This window comes from Delphinapterus leucas, chromosome 1 (genome assembly GCF_059928025.1).
Source record: "Delphinapterus leucas isolate spDelLeu-1000000601 "Yukka" chromosome 1, BTC_Dleu_Yukka2, whole genome shotgun sequence".
NCBI lineage: Eukaryota > Metazoa > Chordata > Mammalia > Artiodactyla > Monodontidae > Delphinapterus > Delphinapterus leucas.
In genome coordinates, this window is record NC_143129.1 from 61,138,646 (window position 1) to 61,152,094 (window position 13,449).

General features: G+C 38.4%; 1 protein-coding gene across 3 annotated transcripts in view; it reads right to left on the reverse strand.

Annotated features, from left to right (window-relative positions):
• Window positions 1-13,449, reverse strand: part of RABGAP1L (RAB GTPase activating protein 1 like) — a 684,589-nt gene that overhangs the window by 249,664 nt on the left and 421,476 nt on the right. For all 3 annotated transcript variants that reach the window (XM_089921687.1, XM_089921608.1, XM_089921651.1), the window contains one exon: window positions 1,774-1,848. In XM_089921687.1, the coding sequence (XP_089777813.1) occupies window positions 1,774-1,848 (75 nt within the window). The remainder of the gene's footprint in view (window positions 1-1,773; window positions 1,849-13,449) is intronic.

Sequence of the window (13,449 nt, forward strand, 5' to 3'; positions counted from 1 at the left end):
ACAGTTGGTTGCTGGACAGCTTTACTCAGATATCCCCAAAATACCACCTCCACCAAATTTCAAAACAAAATTCATCATCAACTCCTAACCTTTCTTCTCCATTCAATCTCAACGGACGTGTTTTCTATCTCAGCTCAAAATACCATACTTCATCCAGTCACCTAAGCAAGAAAACTAGACATGTTACCTTTGACCCTTCCTTTGTCAATCCATCCATGAAACCTACCAATTTTGCCTCCTGCATGTTTTTAGATATTTTTAAAAATAAATTTATGTATGTATTTATTTATTTTTGGCTGCATTGGGTCTTCGTTGCTGCGTGCAGGCTTTCTCTAGTTGCGGCGAGCAGGGGCTGCGCTTTGCTGCGGTGCGCGGGCTTCTCATTGCGGTGGCTTCTCTTGTTGCAGAGCACCAGCTCTAGGGGCATGGGCTTCAGCAGCTGTGGCACACAGGCTCAGTAGTTGTGGCTCGCAGGCTCTAGAGCACAGGCTCAGTAGCTGTGGCGCACGGGCTTAGTTGCTCCGCGGCATGTGGGATCTTCCCAGACCAGGGCTCGAACCCGTGTCCCCTGCATTGGCAGGTGGACTCTTAACCACTGCGCCACCAGGGAAGTCCCCTCCTGCATGTTTTTAATTGTTTTTTTCTCTGGGTCTCAACATCTCTCATTTAGATTGATGTTTCCTAACTGGTCTCTCTGCTATTGCTTGCTCCCTTCAGTTCAACTCTCTACATGGATATAATAATTTATCTGAAGTGAACATCTGATTGTCATTCCCTTGCTTCGAACTGATCAATGGCTCCTCATTAGCTTTAGCATAAAGCCCACATTTCTTGACATTATTAAAAAGTCTTCATAATTTGGTCCCTGCCCATATGACCATTTTTACCTCATACCTCTCTCTGCATACAATTTCTATAGCAACAGTAAAGGAACAATCATTTCATACTGTTCCCTTTATATGCTGTGCCCTTTGTGTTTCCATACATTTGCTCATGTTGCTCCTTTTCTCTACCAATCTCTACTCCCTCTCTTACCCAGCTCACCTCCCCCAACCTCAATTATTTATGTCCTGGCAAAGCTACCACCTCCTCTAGAAAGTCTTTTCTGAAAGTTCTGGCAGAGCTGAGTTGGATAATTCTCCTCTCTATTCTCTTATTCTGTGCATCGCTTTCACTTAGCACACTATAAGCTCCTCTATAGTGATCATCACAAAAATCAGCACAGATACATAAAAAGAACTAAAATAATAGGTACGTGCGTACATTACCTGTGCCCCATCCTAGCCCATGAAGCCTTTGAGAACACAAACGATAAATTATTCGTATTTGTAATCCCACTTCCTAGCCCAGTACTGACAACTGATTCTCAATAAATGTTCTGTTAAATGAAGGTGACTAAGAGAAAAGAGAGTATACAAAAATAAATCACAAAAAAGGTAAAAGACTTCCTTGTCACATTCCTTCATCATGGCTCTGGTCCTGCTCATATTTGGGCAGTTACATTGACTTCTTTAATTCTAGAGGGTTCTAGTTAAAAATAACTCCAAATAAGCAATTTATGCCCTACTAGCCAGCAAAATTAATTCTACTGAGAAACTGTCCTGTTCGTGACATCAGATCTCTTACTTTATCACCAAAAGAACATTTTTAAAAAGATATGCCATGTGTAATCTCCATCCGGTCAATGGAGAATAAGAAGGGAAAACAAAACCAAGCATCAAATAAAATAAACTTGGCAGCACCATGCCCTTTATTACATGGAAAATTACTTACATGCAGCAGCAACACAGCAGCAAGAAAAGACTGTCCTTGACAGTACCCAATGTCTTCGTCATAGACAGAGTAGGCCTAGAGAAAAGATGAAAAGAAAGAAGAATCATAAACATTCAGGGAGTTTAACCTAAGTGCTAGCTCACATCAAGCTGCTGCTTGTTCTTGTCCCTGGCCTGTCCACCACAATTTCAATGATCCCTCAATTTGGATGTGTGAGCCATTAGCACAGTGGGATCCCTCAAAGAGGCTGTACATTTCCTAAAGCAATTCTAGATGTACCATTATCCCCAGGTTCATCTTTAGAATCTGGAATAAAGAGATGCTCAGAGCACCTAAATTAATTTTTAAAGATCCATTATGGTTTGTGGTCAGGTAAATGAGACTGTGGGAGGCAGAAGCAAATAGTGGAAGAGGGTGGGAAGGTTCTACAGTTGATGTGGGAATTCTAATGCACCATATGGGGGAAACCTTAATGCTGCGAGAGTGCAGTGCAGATCCCCTAACCTAACAGAAAAAAAAAAAAAATCACCCTCTCTAGCCTCTACATGTTCTCAGACACCTTCTAAACTACTCTCGCACTTTCCAGAGGCTAAAGGGTGATTCCTCCCATCTATACCACTAGGGCAAATCGGAAACATTTAGTATTGCCCTGCATTTTTAGCAGAATGGCTGGGAGAGAGCCTCTTGCCACACATGCCACACACTATCACGAAATGTTCTGCCTATTTACAATCTTCAACATCATTCTAACCAGGCTGCTAGTACAGAGCCAGTGGCCCATTCACAGGAAACATAGTATCCCTAGAGAAGCAGCTATCATACCATTCAACTTAATATTCACCTTAGTCTTTATAGGAAAGGAAATAAGGTTGTATGCTTAATACTTCAAACTGCTGAGACTACAATTTTTTTTAAAAAAATACCCTGTTCAAGTTTTTAAGAGGTTCAATCAATTACAGTAGGTGGACCATGCTGATCAGACTATAGTATAGGAATCAGTAAGGTTTTGCTGTAAAAGTCCAAATAGTAAATATTTTAGGCTTTGAGGGACACTTACATATCTGTTGTATATTGTTTTTCTTTTCTTAAACAACCCCTTACAATATAAAAACCATTTGTGGCTTTTGTGGATTAAGGGTAGTACAAAGTCAGACAGTGTAGCCTATAGTTTCCTGATCCCTGATTTAGAACAACAAAAACAAAAATCATTCAGATGCTCCTACATTTATTTTTAAAAGACAAACACCCCAACTGTGCTGTTTAAATCCTGGACATGTATCCCATTCCATGTATCCCACCTATCTGTTGTGCTTCATTAAAGTGAGGGGAATCTCCATTTAATGCACTATGACTTTGTGAGTATAAAAATACTCTCTGGGGCTTCCCTGGTGGCGCAGTGGTTGAGAGTCCGCCTGCAGATGCAGGGGACACGGGTTCGTGCCCCGGTCCAGCAAGATCCCACATGCCGCGGAGTGGCTAGGCCCGTGAGCCATGGCTGCTGAGTCTGTGCATCGGAGCCTGTGCTCCGCAACGGGAGAGGCCACAACAGTGAGAGGTCCGCGTACCGCAAAAAAAAAAAAAAAAAGAAAACCAAAACTCTCTGTCCAGGGCAATGGTTATCAAAGATAAATAGGAATGGTTACCATAGGGAGGGTAAGTGGGGTATCTCCCATATGCCAAGGTAGTCAGAGTACAGGGACTAGAACTCTTTTTTTACTTAAAAAAACTTTACTGAAATATAGCTTAAATTCAGTGAAATGCATACCTTTTAATTTCATAATTCCTTTGAGTCATTTATGTAACCGCGTCATTATAGAATATTTCCATCATTCTAGAATGTTCCTCATGCCTCTTTGCAGTCAAACCACCTCCACTCCAGGCCACCAGTAATCTGATTGTTTTCACAATCTATTATTAGCTTTGCTTTTTTTTTTTTTTTTTTTGCGGTACGCGGGCCTCTCACTGCTGTGGCCTCTCCCATTGCAGAGCACAGGCTCTGGACGCGCAGGCTCAGCAGCCATGGCTCACGGGCCCAGCCGCTGCGCGGCATGTGGGATCTTCCCGGACCGGGGCACGAACCCGTGTCCCCTGCATCGGCAGGCGGACTCTCAACCACTGCGCCACCAGGGAAGCCCCAGCTTTGCATTTTTTAAAGAATTTCATATAAGTGGATTAATATAATACATACTCTTTTGTGTCTGGCCTCTTTCACTCAGCATAATGTTTCTGAGATTCTTCCATGTTGTTGCATGCATCAGTAGTTCATCCCTTTTAATCAGTGGGTAGTATTCCACTGTATGAACATACCACAATTGGTCTATCCATTCTCTCATTGATAAACATTTGGGTTTTTTCCCAGTTTGGAGCTAGTACAAATAAAGCTGGTTTGTATACACAAGGCTTTTTGTGTACATAGGTTTTCATTTCCCTTGGGTAAATACCGAGGAGTGGGGGTTCACAGTTCAAACGATAGGGGTATGTTTAACTTTATAAGATACTGCCAAACTATTTTGCAAGGTGGTTGTTCAATTGTTGCATCCACACCAGCAAAATATAAGAGTATTCACTGCTTCAGATCCTTGTCAATACTTGACATTGCCAGTCTTTTTCCTTTTATTAATTCCTGTGGTTTTGACTTAAATTTCTCTGATGGCTAATGACATAGAGCATATTATCATGTGCTTTTAGGCAACTGATACATATTCTTTTGTGATTATCTCGTCAAGTTCTTGCTCATTTGTTTAATTGGGCTGTTCATCTTATTATTGCTGATTCATGGGAGTTCTTTATACATTCTGTTGACAAGATCATTGTCTGACATATGTATTACCAATATTTTCTCTCAGTGTGTGACCTGCCTTCTCATGCTCTTAATGGTGTCTTTTGAAGTACTATTGTTATCTTTTAACCTTCTTCTGCCAATGTTGATATTATGACACTCTCTTCTAATAAGAGACGAATTATATCATGGAATCATTAGCTAAAGAATTTAAAAGAAGCTTTTCTTCATTATAACCAGTTTCCAGAGCTCAGCCTAATTTTAGAAACTGAAAGATGGATTAGCATCCTTTTACTTATTTAATTTTCTTTGATTTATATAGTTATGAGTCCTTATTTGTACTTTTATCCAGAGCTCATGGGTGTGTGTGTGTGTGTGTGTGTATGTGTGAGTTAGGGTGGAGGGAGAGTTACAGAGAGAAAAGAGAAGGAAAAAATAACAAAGAAAGAGGGGAAAGGCTCTAATACTATCCCTATTTAGTGCATTCCTGATGGTACTCCATCACTTCCTTTTCCATGAACAAGGAACTCTGAGATCTGTTGATAAGAGATATATTTTCAAGGTTTCCCTTCCCCATAAAAGATGTCTAAGTTGAGAATTCCTTAAAACTGGGGATCTCTGAAGTCAATCATGCTTCATCAACCCTGACAAAACTTTGACAAATGTTTGATCCATCTTTATATATTTCATGTTTACTGAGAAGTGTGCTATTTATATGCTCGTTTGTGTTACAAGAGAAGTCCAATATAAAATGAAGGTCCACAACACACCAAAGAAGGTATGAACTCAATGACCTCACAAACTATTCTCTAACTGGAGAGCTGAGAATAAAAGTTCATCAGCAATGTACTGATCTTACTTTCTAATTGTGTTATGGCTTTGGATTAGGTTAGCAACAAAAATGACTTTTCAGAGGCCACCTACCAAATTTGATTTTATGATTCACAGTTTGAAAAACACAATGCTCTAGCAAGTTCTTTCCCTTGGAGTTCTTCTAAGCACTGTTTGGCTTTATTCTAAGCCTTCTGTGAGTTGAACCAAATCCTTTCCCTCTATCTGAAACTTGCCTCTCTTTGCACCATACCTCTCTCCACTCCTCATTTTAATTGCTTTTCTGGCCAGACGCCTGCTTTCAGACTGACTTTCAAAAACCATCTGAGTACCACTTCTATAATGGAGAAGTAATTCCTACTGGACCAACCTTCCCCCCCCGGTAACAAATTTAAACTATACTGAGACAAATATATAAAACAACTATCTGAAGGCACTGAACAAAAAAGCAGGAAGAAACTGGAGGGGAAAATAAACTTGGATGAAGGGAATGACACGGTAAAATTCTCATTCTTTATGGCTTTTGCTGGAGGTCATGCACCAGTGTGGATGGCTAAAACTTGGATATAAAACTGTAGACTTATTCGTTTGAAGAACCAGGGAACAGATTGGGGTGACCATAACATCTAGAAAGCGAGAATGAAAACACTAGAAAAAAAGAATAACAGAAGAGAAGCCTTTACTACACTTAGTGTAAAAGTATTTACAATATCCAAGACAAGGTAAAACTGATACATATATAGACAAATAATTAATAGAACAGAATAAAAAGTCTAGAAGTAGAGCCACACTCATACAGTCATTTAATTTCAACAAAGTTACCAAGATAATACATTGATGAAAGGAAAATTTTTTATATATGTAAAAACGTAAATATATAAAAATTGTTTCAACAAATGTGCTCAAACAATTGGATATCCATATGGGGGAAATAAATGAACCTTGATCCCTACTTCACTTCATATGGAAAAATTAATTCTAAATGTACTATGCTCCTAAACATAAAACTAAAACTATAAAGCTACTCAGTGAAAACACAGAACATCTTTGTAACTTGGTAAATGCAAAGGTTTCTTAGCCAGGGCACAGACACATTAACTATTAAAAAAATAAACTGATACAGTAGACATCATCAAAATTTAGAAACCTCCACTGACAAAAGGACACCATTAAGAAAATAAATAGGTAAACCACAGACTGGGAAAATATTTGCAAATATATCTAAACAAAGTCTTGAATCAGAATATATAAAGAACTCCTACAACTCAATGTCAAACAACCTAAGTTAAAAATGGAAAGAAGATATGAAAAGACACTTTACAAAGAAATATCTATGAATGGGCAATGGGAACGTGGCCAAGTGTAGAGGAGATGAAAACAGTGGATTAGGAGGATGTGGAACTCACCTCTCCCCATGAACACATCAAAAATACATCCACTTGTGGAACAACTGTCACTGACAACTAACTGGACACTGGCAGAAAGGCTCCTGTACAACCAAGACTGTAAGAAAGATCCATAAAGAATTGAGTAGGAAGGGAAGAGAAGTGATCAGATTGAGACCTGTACCACTAAGAGGAGACTCAGAGGAAAAGGGAGATTACATGAGCAGAGATCCTCCCTGGAGAGTGAGTGATGTGAGCCACATACTGGGTGCCACAGCCTTGGGGACCAACACAGGAAAGACAAGCTCCTTGGCTGGTTGGAGGGCCAATGGGACTAACAGGAGGGCTGTGAAAAGACTGGACTTCACTTGTAAGAAGCATGAACACGCTCGCTCCTGAAGCAGGACAGAGAGGGTGGTTTGTAAACTGCATGGGTGGCTGGCCACCTTCCCGTGACCACTCCAGTGTGTGCCCCCATTTGAACCAAATGAACACTCTAGCCCTGCTTTCTTCACAACACAGCTCCACACTGGGGTGAGGGCTGCCATGGTTGAGGAGGAAGCTTGGCTGTGAGACACAGAGATGGCTCAGGCCCAAAGCAGCATCTGAGCAGGCAGAGGGAACCATTATTTACACAGGCAGTGTGCCAGAAGCAGTCTGGGTCTCAGACCCCAATTGGACTGCCACAGCCCAAGCCCTGACCTACCCCAAATGCCCACACCAGCACCTCTTGCTCAAACACTATCCCTCTGGGGAGAGGGTGCCAGTGCTGGGAAGGGAGAGAGCACATACTGTTCAATTTCATTTGTCTCCAGGTATTTTAAAATTTCCTCTCTGATTTCTTCAGTACCGATTGGTTGTTGGGTAGCATACTGTTTAGCCTCCACATATTTGTGTTTTTTGCAGTTTTTTTCTTGTAGTTAATTTCTAGTCTCATATCATTGTGGTCAGAAAAGATGCTTGATATGATTTTAATCTGCTTAAATTTATTAAGACTTGCTTTGTGGCCTAGTATGTGATCTATCCGGGTTAAAATTCCATCTGCACTATCAATTTCTCCATTTATGTTTGTTAATACTGGCTTTATGTATTTAGGTCTTCCTGTGTTGGGTGCATATATATTTATAATTGTTATATCTTCTTCTTGGACTGATCCCTTTATCATTAAATAATGTCCTTCTTTGTCTCTTGTTACAGTCTTTGTTTTAAACTATATTTTGTCTGATATAAGTATTGCTAGCCCAGCTTTCTTTTTTTATTTCCATTTTTATGAAATATCTTTTTCCATCCTATCACTTTCACCATCTGTGTCTTTAGATACAAAGTGAGTCTCTTATAGGCAGCATATATGAATCTTACTGTTTTTAAATCCATTCCACCACTCTATGTCTTTTGATTGGAGCATTTAGTCCATTTACCTTTAAAGCAGTTTTTGATGGGTATGTACATATTGCTATTTTGTTAACTATTTTCTGGTTGTTTTGCAGTTCTTTTTTGTTCCTTTTTCTTCTTTTGCTCTCTTCCTTATTGATTTGATTACTATTTTTAGTGTTATGCTTAGATTCCTTTCTCTTTTTTTCATGTGTATCTATTATAGATTTTTGGTTTGCAGTTACCATGAGATTCATATACAACAACCTATATGTATATATGATAAGCTGATGATCACTTAAGATGGAATGCATTTTTACTCACCCATCCCCAACTTTAATGTTTTTGACATGATATTTTACATTTTTTGTTTTGTGTATCCCTTAACTACTTACTGTGGATATAGATGACTTTACTATTTTTTTCTTTTAACTTTTGTACTAGCTTTACAAGTGGATGATTTACTACCTTTATTGTATGTTTGTCTTTATTGATGAGATTTTTCCTTTTGTAATTTTTGTATTTAAATTTATGATCTTTTCTGGTTAGTGAGTTCCCTTTAGCATTTCCTGTATAGCTCATTTAGTGGTGCTCAACTTTTTTAGTTTTTGCTTGTCTGTAAAACTGATTCTCTCTCTTTCAAATCTGAATGATAAGCTTGTTGGGCAGAGTATTTTTTCTTGTAGATTTTATTCTTTAATCACTTTGAATATATCGTGCCACTTCCTTCTGGCCTGAAAGTTTTTGCTGAAAAGTCAGCTGATAGCCTTATGTATGGGTTCCCTTGTACATAACTTGTTGCTTCTCTCTTGATGCTTTTAAGATTCTCTATCTTTAATTTCTGACATTTTAATTTTAATGTGGACCTCTTTGGGTCCATCTTGTTTGGGACTCTCTATGCTTCCTGGACCTAGATGTCTGTTTGCTTTCATGGGTTATGGACATTTTCAGCTATTATGTCTTCAAAAAAATTCTCTAACCCCCTGCTCTCTTCTCTCTCTGGGACCCCTATAATGTGAATGTTAGGTTGTCCCACAGGTCTCCTAAACTATCCTCATTTTAAAAAATTCTTTTTCCTCTTTTCTGTTCAGCTTAGGTTATTTCTACTACTTTGTCTTCAGTTCACTGATCTATTCCTTTGTATCATCTGATCTACTGTTGATTTCTCCTACTGTATTTATTTGTTCAGCTATTTGGTTCTTCTTTATATTTTCTAACTCTTAAAATTTTCACTGTGCTCACCCATTCTTCTCCTGAGTTTGTTGAATATCTTTATGATTATTACCTTGAACTTTTTATTGGGTAGATTGCTTACCTCCTCCTTGTTTAGTTCTTTTGCTGAGGTTTTGCCGTGTTCCTTCATTTGGAACATATTCCTCTACCTCCTAATTTTGCCTAATTCTCTGTGTTTATTTCTGTGTATTAGGCAGGTCAGTTATGTTTCCCAGTATTTGAGAAGTGGCTTTAGGTAGGAGCTGTCTTATGGGGCACAGCAGCACACTCCCTTCTGGTCACCAGAACTTTATGCTCTAGGGGTATCCCCTATGTGGGACCCTTCTGTTGTGGCAGGGTGCACTGGTAGTCAAGGCTGGCCCCTGACCTGGTTGGCTGCCAGGACCTCCGCATGTGGAGACTGCCAGCTGGTGGTGGGTGGGGCCAGGTCCTGGCAGGGACCTGCAATTTACTTTAAAGTATTAAAATACTTTAAAGTGTTAAAATGTATTAATTAATTGAATATAAGGGTAGATGGACAGAGACATATGTGATAAAAAAGTAACAAAATATTATAGAATCTAGGTGACAGGTTTATGGATGTTCACTGTACAAGTCTTAGAGTTTTTCTGTGTATTTGAAAATTTTTTGTATCTTTTGGGGGAAAAAAATCTGTGTCTGTATTCTGTCTCTTCTCTCTGATCTGGACTATAGACTACTCTTCTGGCTGGGGTCCCAAGAGAGCTTTATATATTCATTCAGCAAGTCACTATTTACTGAGCACCTATTATATAATCAAACATTGTGCTGAGGTAGACACCAAGATGAAAAGATATGGTCTATACTCCTCAGCTCAGAGTCTTGCACAAGAGTTCAGCATGTACAATGAAAAAGTACACAGTGAGATAAGTTCTCATAGTTATGTGGAAGATCAGAGGGAAAGGGTGGGTAACCAGGTCATAATGCCAGGAATAGAGACAAAGGCAAGGGAGGCATCTCAGACAAGGTGATACTGTCTTAATCTTAAAGAAGAGGATATGACCAGAATTGCTGCAAGCCTGGCCTCACATTCTTGAAGGAAGAATACAGAGATGCTTCAGGTATGCTGCAGGCAAAAGGTATGTACAAAGGCAGACAGTGCCAGACACTGTGATAAGTGCTTTTCTACATTCTCAATTAATCCTCACAAAGCCTATGAGATAAGAAAAGTGACATTTAGAGAGGGTAATTAACTTGGGCAAGGTCACATAGCTAGAGCCAGAATTTGAACCCAAATCTTTTCAAATACAGAGTCTGTACGCTTAATACCTTTATTACACCACTGCTATAGATTGTGTTTTCCCAAAATGAAGGAGGGCCTATTTTCTGATTTGCCTTGGGGGTCAAGGGAGATAGGAAATAAGATTCCATACTCTCAAAAGAAATGACAATCTGACCAAGGGCAGCTTAATATTTTTCAATCCATAACTCATGGGTTTAGGGAAGGAGAACTTTCAATTTCTTTATGTAATATGCATGTTTATTAACATACTGACTACAGGTAAAACTTAGACATGTAAACAGAGATAGCTGTTAAAGCTTAATCATGTTGGTGCTAACATTTATATATAATGTAAGTTCTCCTTATTGAAATTAATATGGAAAACACTTAACTTTTTTTATCTTGTGAATAATTGTTATGCATCGATAGGGATGCTAACTTTGAAAATAATTTTCCACAGGGTAGTGGGACTTTGTTTGCCAGCCCAAAATATACAATAACCACTACTGCTCTTGAATGACCTTAAAATCATTAAGGAATGTTTTTAGTCTTACAGCTAGATTGTCTAAAGACTTATATACAACCTTATTTCTCCCAAAACACTCTCACACACTAACCTTTATCAGATTGGTACAGGAAATACAGAATGCTGTTTCTCTTTTGTCCCAGAAATAGGCAACATACAGTACTATTTTATCAGACAATCACACTTGAAGATGAAGGAAGGTCAGACTCACAGGAAGAATGAAAAGGAAATCAGAAGATGTTCTCTAACAAGATAGAAAGGCTGCTATGTGGGCATGCAAGAAGGGATTAAACTTCTCAAACAGATTCCCATTTAGCTTCTTGGTACCGCTAAAGTACTGCTGTGTTTGCTGATTTACCGGCTATCATAGACAGTAGTTAAGTTCACCAGTTTTAACCATAACATTTCATGTTTCTCCAAACACTAACCTAAATATTGAGCTGTCACACAATTGAACATAGCTCTAAGGACAATACTGAGAACAGGAAATATTAACTCAGATCTCCTCACTTTAACAGGAGCTTGACATTTATGTAAAACAATTTGCCATTTATTAGTTAGACAAACTGTTTCATCTATCAGTACAATGAACTTCGGACAACATGAGGTCAAAACGAACAAACAAACAAACAAACAAATCAGCCTTTGGATTATTGCTCAGTAGCCCTTAAGTGAGTATGTTAGGGAGAAACAACCAAATATAAAATATGCGGAATAAACCCATTTACAAACTGAAAAGAGACCTGTTCTCACAAACTGAGAGACAAAAAAAGAGATACCCAAGAAAGACTATTTTAAAGTAATGCCACAATAAGCTAAACGAAAAGAGATCACAGGGTGACAAGAATCATTAAAACACATGGTTGTCTAAAAGAGATTAGGATAACATTTAAAGAAAAGATTATTTAATACAGCACAAGAATACAAGTGGCTTTTCAAATAACTTTTAGCATTAATTTTTCTAATTGTTAACTAGCCAGTAACATTTATTTATCAATAACTACTATTTTTTCAGATATTTATATATATAGTAATTTATTTAACCCTTAAAACAACCTCTGAGGTAAGTACTCTTAATATCCCCATTTTATAGACGAAAAAACTGAGGCAAAGGAAAAGTAAACAACTTGTGCCAGGTCACCCAGTTGGTAAGCAGCAGGCCAGAATTCAAACTCAGGCAGCTCCAGAGCTCAAGGCCTTAGCTACTGTCACTATACAGTCTCTAGATCTTAATGATTGTTGACATATGTGGCAGAGTTTAGGTGAGCAACAATAAAACCTAAGGATAAAACATAAATTTTTCCTTTTGCTATGTATTCAATAAATATTCACAAACTAAACAGAGAGAGAGAGAGCTTTCATTCAAGAATGCAGAGGAATGATAATCACAAAGTTTAGCACAGTGGTTGACTCGGGTGATGGAACACTGAATCTGAGAGGAGCACCTGGAGTATTCAAAGATATTGGTAATAATATATTTCCTAAGTTGTATGTACAAGGATGTTTCTCCTATTATTGACTTTTAAAACTCATAAATACAAATTATGTTTACTCATTTGAATGTATGATATATTTCATAATTTTAAAATTTTAATTAAAGTTTTAAAAAATTACTTATTAGTAACATTCCATTCAATGGTTTGTGTTAAGATTTCAATTTGGGTGACATCTCTAGAATATAAATATATGAAAGATACACACTGAGCTTCACTGGGGTTCAATATAATGATTAAAATAGTGAAATAGACAACCAATGAAAAGTTCTCTTCTTGGAGAAAACTGTATATATGTACAGTAGATTCTCATTACTTACAGTAGATATGTTCTATGAAGTTTCTGCAAACACTGAATTAGCAGATACTCAACCACTGTCCGTAGGGGATAGAGTGTGTTAGGCTTCTGCAAGTCTCTGGTCACATTTTCAGCAACTGATCAATACATAACCTTGTGTTACGTGTGTTTCTATTTAAATGCACCTTATTTAATATTTATTGTTGACTCATTAATACAGAAATCACTGTCAACAGTGCTGTCACGCACGCCTGAACGAAATTCATCTAACACATGTATTTCCTCCCTAAGGCACATCACATCCTTCCTGTGCTCAGCAACACTAGACACTTAGCATGACACTTGGGGGACATTTTAAACAGCAAAATCACCTAAAGCACAAAAACGTGGCACTAACTATACCACAAAAAGACACTTGGGGGCTTCCCTGGTGGTGCAGTAGTTGAGAGTCCGCCTGCCGATGCAGGGGACATGGGTTTGTGCCCCGGTCTGGGAAGATCCCACATGCCGCGGAGCGGCT